The sequence below is a fragment of the Diabrotica undecimpunctata genome, chromosome 9 (genome assembly GCF_040954645.1).
Source record: "Diabrotica undecimpunctata isolate CICGRU chromosome 9, icDiaUnde3, whole genome shotgun sequence".
Classification (NCBI taxonomy): domain Eukaryota; kingdom Metazoa; phylum Arthropoda; class Insecta; order Coleoptera; family Chrysomelidae; genus Diabrotica; species Diabrotica undecimpunctata.
The window spans coordinates 16,535,586-16,556,107 of record NC_092811.1 but is presented as its reverse complement, the minus strand read 5'-3'; the positions used below and the strand labels follow the sequence as shown (position 1 = coordinate 16,556,107).

General features: G+C 34.5%; 1 protein-coding gene across 1 annotated transcript; it reads left to right on the top strand.

Annotated features, from left to right (window-relative positions):
- The first annotated feature begins 252 nt into the window (after window positions 1–252).
- Window positions 253–19,823, top strand: LOC140449593 (uncharacterized). Its single transcript, XM_072542816.1, has 2 exons — window positions 253–720; window positions 11,676–19,823. Exons 1-2 carry the CDS (start codon window positions 451–453, stop codon window positions 12,858–12,860), a joined length of 1,455 nt encoding a protein of 484 aa, XP_072398917.1. The 5' UTR covers window positions 253–450; the 3' UTR covers window positions 12,861–19,823.
- Window positions 19,824–20,522: the final 699 nt, after the last annotated feature.

Genomic DNA, 20,522 nt, shown 5'->3' with positions numbered 1-20,522 from the left:
ATAGGGAAAATTCTGTCGATCTGGTAACCCTGCTCACCGAATCTGTACGCGTAGCCCTCTAAAAATGTGCGGAGCGTACGTACTGTCCGTACTGTACCTTCCCGACCCTATGCGCGCTTAGCTAAGCTATGGGACAAACATAAACATACATCATACAATACAGGAAATGTTTTAAAAGGTTTTCTAAGCTCCTCCCATTCTGACGGCAGAGTTTAATTTAGGTAGATTAGGTACCCGAAAAATATACGATACCTACGTTGTGTTTTCGTTGTTTAGGACACGACGTTCGCGTCTTAGTTGCATTCGCGTCTCTTCGCAGTACTTTGAGCTAGAGATTCGGCTAGTTTATTTATACATTTTTCAATTACGTTTCTTTTGTTATTCAATATTAAAGTAAGGAGATTGTTATTTGATAAATTTATCTCTATTTCTTCTATTATATTCGATATTATGTCGTTTATAATTCCAGATAATATCTTAGAGACTTTACTTTGCAGTTTTTGTCATAAATATTTATCAGTGAAACCGGTAAAAGTTTATCCAAACAGGCTTATACAGTGCGGACGATGTGTTGATGACAAGGAACAATCAATCCATAAATCAGCAGGGATAGAATCACTATACGGAATAATTGCTGAAAACATTTTATTTAAATGTGTAAACAAATTTGACGGTTGTCGAGAATTGTTAAAATATTCTCAGGTGTGGCATCATGAACAGGTAGGTACTATTTATATTATAATTTAAAAGGAGAAATATTGGGCAATACGCAATTTAGTACACTCTAACCTAAAAAAATATATTTTCTTCAAGGCACCACGTCACAGTGTTGCCGTATTTATTTTAGTAAAATATGTATATGAATGTTACAAATAAGGTTACTTTTACGAAATAATAATTTGTGTTATGAGAAGCTACAAATTTTAAATAAGTATAAAACTTGCCATATTTTTTTTGTAAAATGTATATGAAGGTTTAAAATATAAGTTACTTTTACGAAATTATAATTTGTATTATGAGAAGCTACAAGTTTTAAATAAGTATAAAACAAATATTTTCTGTTACTTTAAATGCAGTTAAATATTGTAAATTAGCACTTTAATTATAATTTTTTAATTAAATAATTTAATTAATGCTATTAATTTTTTATATCATTTTAATCAATTTTATTGTATATGCATTTGATTATTATCTTTAATTTAACTAAAATCTATGAATTTTTATATGCATTTCTATAATATTATGTGAGATTATGAAAAAACTGGAGACTTGGCAACTCTGACACCATTTAAGGGTATGTTAAATGTCATATAAAAGCTTGGTTAGGTTAGAGTGCCCTGAATTGCGTATCGCCCAAGATATTTCGTTATTTTATGAGTAATTTTTTTGGACATCAGGCAAATAGTGCCTGCATCGTAAGATCATCATCATCAGTCGTTTTGAGTCCTCTGTTGGACATAGGCCTCCCGTAAATAATTCCAATGCATTATATTTTGAGCACCCTGAATCCAAATGTGCTGAATGCGCTTGATGTCATCTGACCACCTTGTTGGAGGACGTCCTCGATTACGATAAGCATCTTGTCTAGGTCTCCATTCCAGAATTTTCTTCGTCCACTTTCCATCTTTTAATCTTTTAACATGCCCCGCCCAGTTTCATTTCAATGTTGTAATCTTTTGAACTGCGTCAGTAACACCAGTTTTTCTCCTAACTATTGTATTTGATACTCTGTCTCTGAGGGATATATTTAGCATTGACCTCTCCATCGCTCTCTGTGCCACTTGTATTTTATTGATTACTTTTCTGGTAAGGGTCAATGTTTCTGCCTTCCTTTTCAAACACATGGGAATATCTGATCTAGACTTCTCTCAGTTTTCCGTAAGCCGCCCATGCCAGTCCTATACTCCTGTTTAGCTCCGTTGTTTGATTATCTCTTCCTAATTTAATCTCGTGGCCCATATTTATAGCTATACACGTGTTCAATTTGCGTGCCGTTAGTTGAGATGTTTTTCGCCAGTACAAGGTTGGTCATATATTGTGTTTTGGAAAAATTTATTTTAAGTCCAACTCGTGTACACGAGCTCTACAGGTCTTGAAGAAGCTGGCAGGCATGATCCCATAAACTCTCCATTTATGTTGACTCCAATATTCTCCCAATTATTGTTTCTCATAGCACTCTGCAACAAAGCGTTGAATAGCTTAGGAGAGATGGTATCTACTTGCCTAATACCCATCTCGAAGTGAAATCTATTTATGTTGCCATAATACATTCTAACTGCAGCTGTTGCGCTATTATATATATTCCGAAGAATAGTTGTGTACCTATGATCGATACTGCACTCTGTAAGAGCTCTTAACATGGAGCTATGCTGAACTGAGTCAAACGCTTTCTCAAAGTCAACAAATATTAATATAAATGTCTTGTTGTATTCTGTAAGTTTCTCTATTAAGGATTTTATTACTTGTAGGTGGTCATTCGTTCCAAAGCCACTCCTAACTCCGGCCTGCTCTAATGGTTGGTGAAAATCCAGTTTAGGATCCAGTCTATTAGTAATTATACTCATAAAGAGCTTATATAAATAAGATAACAAGCTGATAGGTCTGTAGTTTCCAATTTCTGTTACATCTCCTTTTTTGTGCAATATTATCATAATGGCACTATTCCATTTTTCTGGTGTAACTCCTTCAAAGAGGCAGGCATTATAAAGGGTTTTTAAAGCTTTTATGACGCATTCGCCTCCTAATTTTAGCATTTCACTTACAATGCCATCTGATCCAGGTGATTTGCTGTTCTTCATACCTTTCAACGCTGATTCGATTTCCTCTTCGGCTATATCTGGAAGTTCCTCTGATCCTTGATTTTGTATGGATGGAATTTCCACCTCTGGAATGTGAGCATCTCAACGATATAATGTTCGATAGTACTCTTCGATAATTTTCATAATTTCTTCTTGTTCATATACAGCATGTCCTTATCTGTTTTTTAGCTTATAAATGTTCCTGGTTCCTGTCTTCAACTTTCGTTTTAAAACTTTAAGGCTTTTATTTTGTTCTATGGTATTAGTTGTTTCTTTAGTGTTAAAATCCCTTATGTCTTTCCTAACAGGTTTTGAAATGGTTTTATTTAAATTCCTTACCTCTGCGATGTTCACTGTGAGCTTCTCTTTCATTTCCCTTCTTTTTTGCTTTAGGTTCCTTGTGCCTTCTGTAAGTTTCTCATTTTTCCTTGTTTGCTTAACTTGACAGTTCTGTGCCTTCCTTAGAGCGTCCACCAACCTTTCGTTAAGTTGTTCAATATCGGTTTCATCTTGCACGTCATTCTGAAGGTTTCTATCTATTTCTTCCTGGTATGCCCTTTGGGTTAGTAATCGCAGTGAACGTAACATTTTTAGTCCTTGTTATCATATTTCTTCGTTCCTTCTTTACGTTCAAGACTACCTTTGCTCTAACCATTCTATGGTCACTTCCGGTTAAAAATTGATTTAATTTACGTCTTGAACAGCATCTTTTGTTAGTACAACTCATAGGATAGGTAGTTACAAAATGATGCATGACAGAACGAAATATTTTGTTTGGCTGACTGGCTGTGTTGAACTTTACGTAGTAAATGAAACATGCAACCAAAAGTCGACCAATAATATATACACAAATTAATAGTTCATAATTATCAAAAAAGAAAACATAAATAGTTTTAAAACTGTAAATAGCGGCGGCGTAAGATCATAATTTTATGTGGACAAGATACAATTTGCTAGATCCTCTGCTCGCGCATACAGACATATTTTTTAAAATAAAAAAACATGTGTAATTTCATTATTTAACTTTTATTCATGTAAGATCTAGTCAAACAACTAACCTATATATTTAGTTTATATTACAACAGGAACAGATTTTTTACATGGCTTCTTCTCTTCTTATTCTTATTTTTAAATAGACATGACTGTCTGTTTTTCAATGTGCCTCCAGTAAGTTGTTATTCCATCGTATTCGTGGTCTTCCTACTGATCGTCTTCCTATTGGGGAACCGTCTCTTGCTGTCTTTACTACTCTATTTGTTGTGATTCGGCTTATATGATCGTTCCATTCTACTCTTCTATTTCTTATTCAGTTTTTGATGTTCTCCACCTTGCATCTATGTCGTATATCTGTACTTCTAGCTCTGTCCCATAGTGTCTTACCATCAATGTTTCTAAGTGTTTTTATCTCTGATGTTTCTAACATTCTTTTTGTCCTCTCTGTGTCAGGTCTTGTTTGTGCCGCGTATGTCATTATTGGTCTGATGACTGTATGACATTATTTACATCTTAGTAAATTTGCTGTTGTAACCATGCAATTTGTCTTTTTTGGGAAAATTAACATGTTAAATTTTTTGGCAGATATATTAAATTGGTACAGCATACGTTGTAAATCATCTTCACTTTGAGAGAATAGTATTGCGTCGTCTGCATAGCAGATTATTTTAAGTTGTTTTTCTTCCATTTGGTATCCTTGTTTAGTTCTTCCTTTTTTATTATTTCATCCATAATCAGGTTGAACAATAGATTAGATTATAACAATAATTAAAAAATAGGCATACAAAAAAATATGGTGGTCAAACAATTTTTACAAAAGCTGAAGAGGTCGCAATGTTTTGCAAGCAACATCAAACGATCGCGAGCAGAAATCAGTGAAATCACTATAAAAGACTACTTTAACCAATTGCAGAATGAACTCGCCGATGTCCCAGCTAACAACATTTGGAACTATGATGAAACAAATTTAAGTGACGACCCCGGCAAAAAGAAAATTTTAACAAAACGTGGAACTAAATATCCTGAGAGAATGATGAATTTTAGTAAATCGGCAACATCAATAATGTTTTGTGGAAATGCGGCTGGAAAAATGCTACCTCCATATGTCGTATATAAATCAAATAAACTGTGGTCGACTTGGGTAGAAAATAGTCCAAATGGAGCACGGTACAACAGATCGAAAAGCGGATGGTTCGACACAGCTTGTTTCGAAAACTGGTTCGCTTTTCTTTTATTGCCAACATTGAAACCCATTCCTGGCATTAAAGTGTTAATTGGTGACAATTTATCGTCCCATATATCAATAAAAGTTTTACAGCTTTGTGCAACAGAAAATATTAAATTCGTGTGCCTTCCTGCCAATTCTACGCACCTAACACAGCCATTAGATGTCGCCTACTTTCGACCGATGAAAATAGCCTGGCGAAATATTTTGGTAGAATACAAAACACTCAATGTTAACACCAACCTAATCCCAAAAAGTACCTTTCCCACCCTATTAAAAAGACTGGTTGACATAATTAGTGTAAATGGCGGAAAAAATTTGGAAAGTGGATTTAGAAAGTGTGGCATTTTTCCCCTAAACGCAGAAGAAGTACTAACTAGAATTCCAAATTATAAAACTGATGCTACGCAAGTACCTTCGAGAGTAAGTGACGCTGTTTTAAATTTTCTTGCGGAAAAAAGGGGAGTACAGTCCACAGCTGATGGAGTTGTTAAAAGAAAAAGAAAAATAGAAATTGGTGCAAGATGTTAAAAGCCAACAAGAGGCTGCAGTTGCAATAAAAGCTGCTAAGAAGAAGCCAGTAAAAGAAAATGGCACTAAAAGAAAATCAAAAACAAAAACTAGAATGACAGAAAAAAGTAAGATTGGAAAGAAAACTGATCAGGCGAATAATCAAGCCAATAACAAGATTTGCGAAACAGTGAAAGAAAATCTACAACAAAATGAGGTCCTCGGAGACGTTAAAAACGAAGTTGTACTTGACAGTAGCCTAGATCAAGATATGTCTGGACAAGCGACCATTGCTGCAGCTGGCTGTAGTAATGTGACTAAATATAAGACAGTAAAAAAAACACAACGTTTAAATAAAATACCAGATTTTGGACACATTGCAGATACTACGTCTAATTCTGCATCTAATAAGAGCTACAGGAATAATGCTGATCTAGAAAAGCTATCCATTGGAGTTGGAGACTTCGTAAATGTATCCAACTACGTCGACAGCTTTCCAGGAAAATTCGATGGATTTGTAAGAGGCAGTAATAACTGTTACGGTTGGGTGCAAGTAATGGTACTTGGTGAAAGAAGTTTGTGGCAATGGCCCGAAGTCCCCGTAAGAAAATGCTGGGTAATATTGATTTCACAGAGCCATTGGAACTTGCACATAACCAATATTTCTTTCCAGATTTAAAAACAAGCTTGTAAATTGTTTTATTGTTCATTTTTTGTCTAAAAATGATGTTCTTTGTAAACCTAGGGTCCTATGTAGAGTTTCATTTTAGTTTTAGTTTTTATAGTTTGAAATTTAAATAAATATTTTTTTAACTAATAAAATGTTTATTAAGCCCAAACACTAATAATCACAGAGAATTAATGTAAAATGTAGCTTGAGACAAAGTCACCCGACACCAGCGAGTGACTTTGCACACCGCATTTTTATTTTTTTTGTAATAAAGTAAGCGCTTCGTTGTGTTTTAGAGTAATTTTTGTAAAAAAGTAGTTAAAGACTCAAATACAAATAAATTAAGAAACATACTTTTATATGTATTAAGAATACTGAAATCTACGTTCAAACTTCGAAAGTGAGTCAAAGTCACCCGAAATTACGGTACTGAACTTAAAACTTAAATATAATAAATAAAAAATAAAGAGCGATAAGTTGTGTTATAATATTAGTAACAGCTGACGCAGTGGGAACATGTAAAAACCTTGGGTCCCGCTGACTCTGCTGATACGGTATGTGAAGGGATCCTTATCGGCTCTGGTAGTTGGAAGTTGAAACCTGATGCCCTGGGAAACGCAGTTATAAGTAACATTGGCTGGTACAATGCATATAATGTGCATATCAATGCAATCATCATAGCTATTCGAACTTTTGAGACGACACTCTCTCAGGTTGCGCAGCCATGACATTCTACGCCTCCATGCTTCTCTTTCCTTGGATCTTTCCCTGCATAATCAGTTGGAGCAAGGTGTATTTCTCTTCACGTGTAATATGTCCGAGATATTCTAATTTTCTTGTTTTTACTGTGTTTAAAATTTCCATTTCTTTGTTCATCCTTCCCAGAACCTCTTTGTTTGTGACTTGTTCTGTGCATGATATTTTCAGAATTCTTCTGTACACCCACAGCTCAAATGATTCCAGTTTTTTCATTAATGTCGCATTCAAGGTCCAAGATTCCATTCCATAAAATAAAGTCGAAAAAACATAGCACCTCGCCAACCTAACTCTTAGTTCCAGTTTTAAATCCCTGGTACATAGAACTCTTCTCATTTTGTTGAAATTTGCTCTAGCCTTTTCTATTCTTATTTTGATCTCCTGATTGTAATCATTTGTGGAGTTAATCATTGTTCCCAGGTATGCATATTTGTCCACTTGTTCGACGTTGGTTCCGTTTATTAGAAGATTCTCGTTATTTCTTTGAGTTTTCGATATTCTCATAAATTTCGTCTTCTTGACATTCATTGTTAGACCATACTCTTTTCCATACTCTGCTATTCTGGTCACCAGTCTCTGAAGATCTTCAATGTTTTCGGCTAAGATCACAGTGTCGTTCGCATATCTAATGTTATTAATGGGAATTCCATTTACCTTTATTCCAGCTGTTTCACCTTCAAGAGCTTTTTTCAAGACTTCTTCAGAGTAGGCATTAAAAAGAATTGGCGACAATACGCATCCCTGTCTTACTCCACATCTAATTTCAATTTCTTCTGACAGCTGTTCGTTAACACGTACTTTTGCTCGCTGTTTATAGTATAAATTTGATATGATCCTGGGGTCGTTGTAGTCAATCTTCTTTGATTTCAGGACATTCATTAATTGTTTATGTCGTACTTTATCGAATGCTTTATTATAGTCAATCAAACATGCGTATATATCTTGATTGACGTCCAGGCATCTTTGTATTAGTATATTAAGTGAAAAAAGAGCTTCACGTGTTCCTAGGCCTTTGCGAAAACCAAATTGTGTATTATTAACGTCTATGTCCAGTTTGTGATATATTCGGTTATGGATGACTTTAAGTAGTAACTTTAGCATATGAGACATTAAGCTAATGGTGCGGTAATCGCTGCATTCTCTTGCGTTTTTCTTTTTAGGGAGACAAATAAAAATAGATGTTAACCACTCTTTGGGTAATACGCCTGAACTTTAAATTTGGTTCAAGACTGTCACTAAAACATCAATGTGCTTCTCATCTAGAATTTTTAGGATTTCTATAGGAAGCATATCAGGTCCAGGGCTTTTCCCACTCATCATTGTTATTTATTGTTTTTAATGCGTATACCGTCGATGGTGACGGGACCTAGGTGCAGGTTAGGGTAGGGATTGGCGCGAACATTTCCGACAGTGGGATTTTGATTTCAGGATGGAGGGGGCGATATTTTCTTTATGAGAGGTCTCCATGTAGAAGGTAACCGTATGGCGTCATCTCTTTTATTAAGACAATTTGGCCTTTTTTCTATTTCTATGTCTTCTCGGATAATTCTTGGTTTATAGAAGCGGATGGGGGATATGGTTCTGGAGTTTTCAAAATCAATTTTGTGGCCTGTATGAAGATGGTGTTGACCGAGAGCTGAAATCGAATCGGAATTGCGAACAGAAATGGAATGTTCATAAATCCTATTTTGGATTCTACGATTTGTTTGGCCTATATAGGATCGGAGACAGTCTGCACAAGGAATTTCAAAAACTCCGTGCTGTTCATTTGGAATATTGTCTTTGATTGATAGGACAAGAGATGAAAGTTTTTGATGGAGGGTAAATATTGTTTTTATTCCTCTTGGTTTAAGAATTTTGTCAATGACACCTTTGATATAAGGAAGAAAAGCTTTCGTATGATAAGGGTCTGAGTTTTTGGATTGAAATTGAGTGGGAGATTGATGTCTGTGGATGCTCCTATAATTTATTGTTTATACATCGTAATCGTATAATGTCCATTTACTTAAGTGTCTTTACAACTTTGTTATCACTGACTGCTACATATCTTTTTAAGGTAACACATGTAACAACTTTTCCATGCTTGTGTGGTTTGTTCATATTGTTCTTTTTAGATGAACTGATGATGCTTTCTGATTAGAAAGCGAAACGTCTTCAATAAATAGATGAAGTAGCCATCATCTTTGTCTTTTTTCTCCACCTTTTGACCGAAAAAAACCCACCACTCCTACTCGGTCGTACTCCTTTTCTCGATATATATATATATATATATATATATATATATATATATATATATATATATATATATATATATATATATATATTGTTATGATGTGTTTTTTGTTTGAATGATGAGCAATGAGTATTTTTAATAATATAATATATAGGGTTTTTATCGCGGTTCTCAAAGAATTAGCTTGTAAGTACTTTTTTAAATTATCTTTATTATAACTATTATGAAACACACATATATATCTAACCTAGTCAATGTAAATTTAAAATAAACTATCTTTAAACTGATATTCTTATAAAACTAATTAAATTCTATAGACAATCTAAAATTTAAACAAACTATCTTCAAAATTGAAATTGTTATGATATTAACTAAATTATATTAACAAAATTTTGTACCTTTCTTTCACTGAATGCCTAAATGAACTGTTTTCCACTATATATATTCTAATCACCACTGAAAGTCTTCGTACTTCGGTTATCCTTGTTTTTGTGAAATTTCTTTTTCCAATTATCAGCTTCTACTAATTTAAGATATATTTTTCTTCACCAGCATTTATATACCACCAATCAAACCAGCAAACAGCATTTATATTTATTCTTCTTTTCAATATACCAATATCCAATTATTATAAGTTGATTTATATTAATCTCCAACCATAATATAATTTAATTTCTTCCAATATACTTTTATAATCTCCAATAATTATTTGTGTATAATTATAAATGTGCATTAATTATATGCATAATTTTTAATCTTCATTTAACTCACTATATTAAACAATTCGACTATTTGTACCTGATTCACTGACTCCAACTAACTTTCATATTTCTTACTAAACTTTTCTGACTGACTTCTTGAAAATTCTGAACAATTTACTTCAATATTCACTAACTAATTGTATCTTTCTACTAACTTTCATAATAAACTGGCCTGACTTCTGACTAAAAACTTAAAAACTGCCAAAAACTCTTCTGACTGCACTATCTACAACTTTTCTGACTAAAAACTTTCAAAAACTTCTGAACAATTGACTTCACTAAGTAAATGTATCTATCTTCTAACTAACTTTCATGATAAAACTGCTAAAAACTGCCATCTTGAATCCAAATCACGGGTATTTATATCTTTTGGACATTCTAGAACCATCTCGTAAGAGATCATGTTCCAATTTGTTCTATTTCATACTTGTATGAATTTTCTGGAACAAACCATTTCGCAAACATGGCCATCTCCGGAGATCCAGAGAATTCCATTCTTTTCTATTAATAATTTTGTTTACATTTAGGCTTTTCAGATCAGAATATATAATTAAATTAGTAACTTAACATTCTAATTTAATAAAATACACATTTCAAACAATATATTATTATAACCCACTTATATTCGTAAATATTCTTAAACGTCACTTCAGAGTATAAATATCTGTCAATCTCCGAGAGTATTTTTGGTTGCCTAAGCACATGGCTCACTTATATATATTTACAATATTAAAATACAACTTTTTACAATTATTATGCTAATTTATTAAAAATGCCCTCACATAAATATATTTTTATTAAATTCTCTAGTATATAACTTATTTAAAACAACCAAATATCTAATATTATGTAGTATATAACTTATAAATTATTTTCTATAAACCCTAATCGTCACAATATATATATATATATTAAACCTAGAGCTAAGATTAATACTATTCCAAAAATGAGTATTAAACTCAACAGTCTTCCGGGTTGAACCTCGTTGATGCTCATTGCGTCGAGCTTTCGACATCCTCTCTGATGTCTTCTTCAGAGCTTCTGAGGTCTCAGTCTCCTGAGCCCTCAGACACTACTTCACTGATCGCCAATTAATGCACTACTGCCGCTGGGAACAGAGGACGGATCATTTATATCGTCGATTGTGACGTGGCTTGGGTGGAGTTTGGCATAGGAGTTAGCGTGGGGATTGGCGCGGGGGTTGGTGCGAACATTTCTGACAGTGGGATTTTGTTTCGCGGATGGAGCGGGCGAAGTTTTTTATAAGAGGTCTCCATGTTGAACTTAACCGTATTCAGTCATCTATTTTATTGAGACAATTTGGCCTTTTTTTAATTTCTATGGCTTCTCGGATAATTCTTGGTTTATAGAAGCTGATGGGGCTATGGTTCTGGCGTTTTCAAAGTCAATTTTGTGATCTGTATGAAGATTGTGTTGCGAACAGAAATGGAATGTTCATAAATCCTGTTTTGGATTCTACGATTTGTTTGGCCTATATAGGATGGGGGGCAGTCATTTGGAATGTTGATTGTTCGGACAAAAGATGAAAGTTTTTGTTGGGGGGGGGGGAGGAGGGGGTTCGTAATATATAAATATATGCGGAGAAATACTCTGCGCGCCAGCCACAGTGCCCAGATTATAAAAGCCAGCCGTGGAAGGTTTTACCTGCCATACATCTTCATAATAAAGGTTTATTAATTTTAGAATTGTAATTGTTTAATGCTTTTAGGTATGCTTGGAAAAAATTCAAAAGTGTCCAATTTGTTATGAAGAAATGGGCAGTTTTCTGATGCTTCGACACTTTCGTTCCAACCATAAGGATGCTGTACTCGATTTTCCTGCGTTTGTTTTCAACTTGAATGCCCATTTAGAAATAATGACTAGTGTTTATATATATCAAGAAGAAGATAACTTGTTTTTTTTGTATATTAGCTATACTAAATCGAAAGATATAATAAAATTACATTTGGTTTATATGGGTGGCTTTAAACGCGCTAAAAATATATATCATCAATTTACTCTAAGTAGTGAAAACAAAGAATTTGATATTGTATTGAACTCAAAATCGTGTACTAATGATTTTTTTGTTGTGGATATATCACATATGTCAAACTTTATACTAATTAAATTTAAACTAACTGATCGCAATATACGCAATATAAAGGTTTTGAGAGAACATGGAGTTAGTAATGCTGTGAGGAAACCTATACTCAAAAATATCCCAGACGAGCATCAAATTGGAAAAGTCCGATCAGAATTCAATATAAAATGTGTTATATGCCAAACATATTGCATTTTTTCATTCACTACATGTCCAATTCGCTATTACTATATTGATAAAGACCATAATTATTTATGTTACTATTGCTATCAGATGTTCAAATATATTGGACTATCTGATCAAACTTTGGAACGAGCAATTCCCAATGAAATATTTGATACAATGAAATTTTTTAAATGGAATTGTAGTAATTGTTGTAGCGATATTGAATTTTCAGATATGCAATCACATGAAATAGACTGTAAACTAGGTAATCAATTTAGTTGCCCCATACAAAATTGTTGTGAAAAGGGATCTGCTAACCAAATGATCGAACATTTGGTCGAACTTCATAACTGTATGGCATTTGGGGCTCACTTTAAACTACCTATGAATATTTTAAGCTGTTATGTGTTTGTAGACGAGTATATTATATTTTTGCATTTAACTCGTTCAGGAAATCTTATTAGGACGGATAATATTCAGGCGGAATTAATAACAAAAATTGACAATGATGACGAAGCAACACTAAAACCGTATGTTATGTTTTTTGATAACAGAAATGCACTTTTGAATGGTCGTATCACGAATATACGTATCAATAAAATATTTGTAAAAGTTGTTATACAATCAGATGTATTTGTAGGCGAGTGAGTATATATTATAAAAACGTATGTAAATATAAATTTCATGTGTTTAAATACAGTGGAACCTCGATTATCCGTCAGGACACCGGACCAAGGGTATGGCGAATAATCGAAAAGACGGTTAACAGAACATTAAAAAAAATCCTAGTATAACTCTCAAATTTTATTTGTATATTTTATTTGACAATATATGAGGGATTTATGTTACACATTCGAATCAATTTGATTTAAAATATTCCGTAATCTTTGTTTTATTGTTACTTCACATTTTGCAACGGCTGAATTTCTTAATCGACGTAAAATCATCAAATCTACCTTATTTGCTTCTTCTTGCCGAGAATACCACTCGATAAATTGTTGTATGTGCGATGCAGCTTCTCTAGCTTCTTCACGCAAATCTTTGTGGGTTGCAAGAGCATCATCAACATTGCCACCGTCAAAGTCTATGTCAGTTTTGTCCGTCTCTGTTGCCATTTCAACGATTTCATCGTCTATCAACAATCGATAGCCGTTTGCGTCCTCATCACAAATTAATCATTCGTTTATGTCATCTTTAAGCAACGAACAGTTGATTCGGACATAACTTCATTTGTTACAGCATCACGCTCGGCTATCACGGAGACATTTTTATCTTAAGTTGATTCAGGCCATAACTTATTCCGCGCTCTTTTCAGCGTTACTTCCGAAACATCAGCCCAAGCATCCACAGCATTGTCGACTGCGTATTTTAAATTGTATGCTTTAAAGTATTCTGGCAAAGAATATTTCTCTCCCATAATTAGGTTTTGAATATTTTTTTTCTGTATTTTCTTTTGAATGTTTCAATGACCGATTGGTCCATTGGCGGTATCAATGATGTTGTATTCGCAGGCACAAAAGACCTTGTAATATTTCCATCGTCACTTCGCAGCATACCTGCTTTAGTATGGTCCAAAATGAAAATTGCCTTTAGGAGCAAATTGCTTGCTTGCAAAAGTATTGTCGAGCGTCCGGTATAAAAACCTAAAAACAAGACGTTAGAAAAATAGATAAACAAATTTTGGTTTGCAGTACATACCTTTTTGAACCAGTCAGCGAATATTTCTTGGGACATCCATGCATTATGTTATGCGTAGTAGTTAACGGAACGCGCGTTTATATTTATGCCCTTGAAACAACGTGTTTTTTTTTGCTGTACCATTCAATAATAAAGGAAGATTGTCACCACTTGCATTTGAACACGTCATTGATGTGATTCATTGCTTTTGAACACTTGATCGCATGACAAACCATATTTATCGATCATAGCTTGAGACTTTCTTTTATATTCGTCAACGACTTAAATACTTGCGGCGCTCAATTTTTCACCTTCTATTTTCAGTTCCCGTATACCGTGGCGATTTTTGAACTTTTCTAATCAACCGCTGCTTCCTTTGAATGAAGGATTGCCATTCAATTTCATGTTGAAAAACAACGCTTTTTCGGCAACAGTTGGTCCAGACAAAGGAACACCTTCGCTTCTTTTTTGAACGAACCACAAATACAGAGCTGTGTCGAGTGATTCATTTGTGGCTTTTTTCATTGTCTTACGATGTTTCACCGGCCATCCAACGATTCCATTTGCGAAGCATACTTTTAAATTCCTTCAGCATTTTGCTTTAAATCATTGATTGTTGTGTTGTTCTCGGAACATCATACTTTTTGCTCAATGCGACACCAGAAATAACCTTTCTTCAGTTCTGCAATAATTTCTATTTTTTTTTCCTTTGACAAAACTACACGTTTTCTTTTTGATGCTTCAGATGTGGAAGGCTCCATTTTTTAAATATTAATTAATCAATCGACTAAGAAACACAATCAATGTTGGAATTTGAATCAAACTAAGTTATGTTGACACACAGATATTAACTGTAATATTTATTGTGCTGTGCGTTTTTATTTTCGGCTTGCGATTCTTAAAATAGAACTCTAAAAGCACGGTATCATATATCATAACCTATTTAAATTGAAATTAATCCAGAGCCCTGGATAAGAACAAAAATTATTTACATAAAAAAATGTGGCGGTGGCATAACTGCACGTGTACATTTCAACGAATTTCGTTTGGCTTATCCAAATGCTCAAACAAAATGAATTGATGGCTAAATTTTTACTTATTTATGTAGTCAATATAACTCAAGTATGGACCCTGGCGGTTAACAGAGACGATGGTTAATAGATAGTTGGATAATCCAGGTTCCACTGTATATTCGTTTGCAAAAAATTCACTTAAGTCTTTGGAGTAAAACATAGATAGATAGATAAACATAGATTTTTAAATGAGTCGATATTATTAAAGTTCTGTTTTTAAACATGTTTTATTCAGAATTACTTGTTATGCATCAGAAAATTATTTAGGTTTAAGTTTATTAAAAAAAAATTATTTATATTTGGTATATTTTTATGCTAAAATTTCCAGATCTTCTAGTTTCGGATACATGTACGAATCATTATTCAGAATTGTATCTATCAACTTTTGTCACTGAAGATTTCTAATTTCTGCTTCAAGTATTTTTCCTTTGGCTTTTCTTGTGATTTAACGTTTGTTGCCAAATTCTGTCAGTTGGACAAGCATTTTTGGTTTTTTATTTTCTTTTACAGACTTTTTTGCTTTTCTGCTTTGTTAATAAATATTTTGCTCTAGTTAATACTTGTAACACATATTACTTACTTACTCCGTGACGTTACAACCCTTCGTGAGTTTTAGCCGACTCGACAACATGCCTCCACTGTTTTCTGTCTTGAGCAACCTTCATCCAATTCTCCACGCCCATAGTGCTTAGGTCTCCTGCTATATTATCTCTCCACCGAAAACGAGGGCGTCCGCGTGGTCTCCTTCCAGTTGGGACTTCCTCCCACACCAGTCTTACTGTTCGTTCGTCAGAATGTCTTCTGAGGTGTCCTGCCCATTGGAGTCTTCTGGACTTTATTTCTTTTATGATGTTGGCGTCTGGGTAAAGTTCTTCGAGCTCTTTGTTAGTTATTATCCTATATTGTCCTGATGCTTCATCCAGCACAGGACCAAAGATCTTCCTTAGGATTTTTCGTTTCCAAACACATAGTCTCTCTTCATTTGCCTTTGTTATCTTCCACGTTTCGCTTCCATACATCACAACGGGTCGTATGATTATTTTCTAGACCTTTATCTTCATACGTCTTATTAGTTGTTTCGATTTTATAAGGTTTTGGGGGGCAAAAAGATATCTGTTGCCGGCCTGAATCATGTTGTTTATTTCTTGTGATCCGTTATTGTCTTCAGTTATTGTTGTTCCAAGATACTTGAATTACAAAAACCTCACTACTTGAACCTCAAAGTTAAAGTCATCGATGGTGATGTTCTGACCGATTCTGTCTCTGCTTTGGTTATTGCGGCTCATATACATATATTTCGTCCTGTTTTCGTTGATTTGGAGCCCCGTCTTCTTTACTTCCTTCTCGAACCTCACGAAAGTCTCCTTCATCCTTAATCGTGTGTTTCCTATTAGATCGATATCGTCTGCAAATGTCAGTAGTACGTTTGGTCCTTCTCGATGAAATACTGTATTCGGTTTTTCGATTCTTGCGCTTCTGATTATGTGCTCCAGAGCTAAGTTGAAGAGTTGTGGTGAAAGTGCATCTCCTTGTTTAAGTCCATTGTTTATTTCAAATGTCTCTGAGTATTGTTGTCCAACTCTCACCTTACATCGTAACCGTTCCATACACATCCGTATCAACCTGACTAGTTTTTTTGGAAAGCCAAGTTCCTGCATCGCTGTCCACAATCTGTCCCTGCATACTCTATCAAATGCTTGTTTAAAATCTATGAACATCTGATGAAGCTCACGATCAAACTCCTAGCATTTTCCATTATCTGTTTTATTGTGAATATCTGGTCAATAGTAGAGCGGCCCGGTCTAAATCCGCATTGATAATCTCCAACGATTTCCTCTGTGTATGTTTTAATTCTTTCTAGCAGGATGTTTGCAAGGATTTTGAAGGTGGTGTTTAGGAGTGTTATTCCCCTGTAGTTAATATATTGGTTTTTGTTTCCTTTTTTGTGTATTGGTACAATAACCCCTTCTTTCCATTCATCTGGCATTGTTTCTTCTCGCCAAATGTCTTAAATTAGCTTGTATATAGAACTGTACAACGCTTCTCCTCCAGGTTTTAAGCACTCTGCGGGTATACCATCGTTACCTGGTGTCTTATTATTTTTAAGTTCTTTAATTGCCTGTATTACTTTTTCGTATATCGGGTATTGGTCTTCTATTTCAGCTGAATGTACCTCTATGTTTGATGTATTTCTGCTAGATTAGTCCTTCAATAGTTGATAGAAGTATTCCTTACAGGTTTTTAGGATTTCCTTGTCATCCGTGATAAGCTTCCCGCTGTCGTTTTGAAGGAAGTTTCCTGTTCTTGCTTGGTATCCGGTCTTGATATCTGAAACTCCTTTGAAGAACTGTCTCGCTTGTTTCTTCCATCTTTTTTCTTCTATATCTCTGATTGTTTGTTCCTGATACTCCCTTTTCTTCCTTTTCATTAGTTTTTTTCTCTCTGTTCTTGTTTGTCTCTACATTTTATTGTTGTTGTGCGAGGGGTTTTGTAGCATGTTCCTTCTAGCCATATTTCTTGCTGTTATGGAGTTCAGGCAATCATCATCGAACCATTTTTTTGTTGTTTTCTTTTTGTGTCCTAGCATTTCATCTGATACGCTTGTCAGAGCTCATTTGATATTTTTCCAAGCTGAGTCTATGGTGTTATGGTCTTCTGTATGTGTTAGAGCGATTTTTATACCCTTTTGAAATTTCTGTTCTGTCTCCTTATTACGTAGAACTTCGGTATTCCATATTTGTGTTGGTGTATTCTTGTGTGTTTTTTTGGACGCTATTCTTGTCCTTATCTTCGCTTTTACCAGAAAATGATCCGTGTCTCCATCAGCTCCTCTTAGGCTTCTTACGTCTAGACAGTTACTACCCCTCCTGGCATCTACTAGAACATGATCGATCTGATTTCTTGTGGCGCCGTCGTTGGAGACCCATGTTTGTTTGTGTATTTTCTTGTGTTCGAACATTTTCGATTTGTAACACATATTGCTTAAAAAAATTATTCCGTAAAAGTTTTATCTTTGCCCAAGAGGAATCAACTGGAAAATTATATTGCACCAACATGCAATCAGCAGTAACTACTGGTATGACTTCTCTTTGCCTTTTACTACTAACTTCGTGGTCAGTAAGGATCATCATTATTCTCTTCCATAATTCGGTTTCCCTTATTCCATTTTTATATAAGTTTGTATATTTAGTCATACTAATATCAATGCTCTTCACCGATATGTCCTGCTTAAGCGTCTCCCCCACGTCGTCTTTGGTCTTCCTCTCCTACTTTTTGCCCGAACTTGCAGATCAGCCATTGTCCATACTGGCTGATAGCGTCTCGACGTTAAAAATGCTAAAACCATCTTAACCTATGCTCTCACATTTTGGTAACAATTGGTGCCAGTCCTAGACTTCCTCTGATCGATTCTTAATTTTATCCTTCACATTCGAATTTCGGACATCATAGCTGGCCTTACGACAGTTTTATAGAATTTTTTCTTTAATTTCGTAGGAATCTTTCTGTCACACAAGGCACCGTTCTGGTGTGTTCTACTTCATGCCTCTCCATCTATTCCTAAGAACTAGTAACACTATTACTTTTACAATAATTTCGCCATAAATTTATTATTCTATTTTTGTAGTGATCATTTTCTGCCACATCTGTTTTAATATGCACACACAGTTGAGGTTAATTGGGTATGCAGCTGATTGAAAGTCAAGGGTACTCTGTTCAAGTACGATATTTAAGTAAGATATAAATAACAAGCAATTAACAAATTGTATTGTCTTCTTCTTCTTCAGGTGCCATCTCCGCTACGGAGGTTGGCAATCATCAAAGCTATTTTAATTTTTGAGGCAGTAGCTCTAAATAGTTGTTTTGAGCTGCATCCAAACCATTCTTACAGGTTCTTAACCCATGAAATTCGTCTTCCTCCGATGCTTCTTCTGCCATCTATCTTTCCTTGCATTATGAGTCGCAGGATGCCATACTTCTCGCCCCGCATCACATGTGCGAGATACTGTAGCTTTCTTTATTTAATTGTAAGTTTAACTTCCTTCTCTACCCATGAAACCCTCATAATTCTTCTATAGGTCTACATTTCAAAGGCGTTAAGTCGTCTCATTGTGTCTAGATTTAACATCCATGATTCCACTCCATAGTATAGTACACTGTATACGTAACATTTTGTTAGGCGTACTTTAAGAGCTAATGCTAAATCTTTGCCACATAGGACCTTTTTCATTTTCATGAAATTAGAACGTGCTTTTTCGATTCTGACTTTGATTTCTGCAGTGTAGTCATTATTTTCTGTTATAAGTGTTCCTAGGTAAGTGTCCTTTTTTACTCTTTCGATCTGCTGGTTCTGTACTATCAAGATTTCGTAATTATTAGCCTAGATGTTATTAGCCTTAAATCTCTTTTATCTAGGTTTTTATTTTTTAGAATTTTCATGAGTCGGTCATGTTTTACTTTATCAAACGCTTTATTGTAGTCTATAAAACAGACGTAAAGAGGACGGTTAACATTCAAACATCTCTGTGTCAGCACGTTGAAGGAGAATAATGCCTCTCTGGTACCCATACCATTGCGGAACCCATATTGTGTGTCACTAATATCCAGCTCCAGTTTAGAGTGAATTATGGCGTGGATAATTTTCAACTGAATTTTCAAGGTATGTGACATTAGGCTTATGGTTCGATAGTCACTGCACTCCTTGGTATTTATTTTCTTTGGCAAACACACAAATGCTGATGTCAATATTTCTCTAGGGATGATTCCCGTAGTATAGAAGCGTTGAACAGTTCTACTATTAATTACTATTTAAATGGGAATAAGCCACAATTAAAGGTTAAACGTTTATTGACGTTTCAATTTCCACTTCGGAAATCGGTCTCAAAATACAAACATTACTAATGTTTGTATTTTGAGAACGATTTCCGAAGTGGAAATTGAAACGTCAATAAACGTATTTTAACCTTTAATTGTGGCTTATTCCCATTTAAATAGTAATTAATTTAAAATGGCACAAGAAAATAGCTTCAGAACAAGTTCTACTATTATGTCCAGGTTTTTCTCGTTGACCAACTTTAATAGCTCGCTTGGTAATTCATCTGGACCAGCATATTTATTGGTTTTCATTGAGTTTAATGCCTGGCTAACTTCTGATTTGGTTATCTATGGGCCTACATCTCCCGTTTGGCTATCTACAGATGTACTAGCTTCTCTCTGGTCATGAAATTGTTCATCGATGTACTCTTTCCATCGTCGTAGTTTTTGTTCTGTCTCCAATATAATATTTCCATTTTTGTTGAGCAATATATTTAAGGTTCTTCTATTTCCTATTCCGGCTAGTTCTTTGACTTTTTTATGTAGATTAAAGTTGTCATATCTGTTTTGCAGTTCTTCTATTTCTTTACATTTTCCAGAGAAGTAGGTTTCTTTAGCCTCCCTAATTTTTTTTCTAATTTGGTTTTGAAGCTGTTTATAGCGGATAGTATTGATGGTTTTGTTTTTTCTCCTTTTATTCATCCACTCTAGAATTTCCTCGGTCATCCACTCTTTTTTCTTACATTTG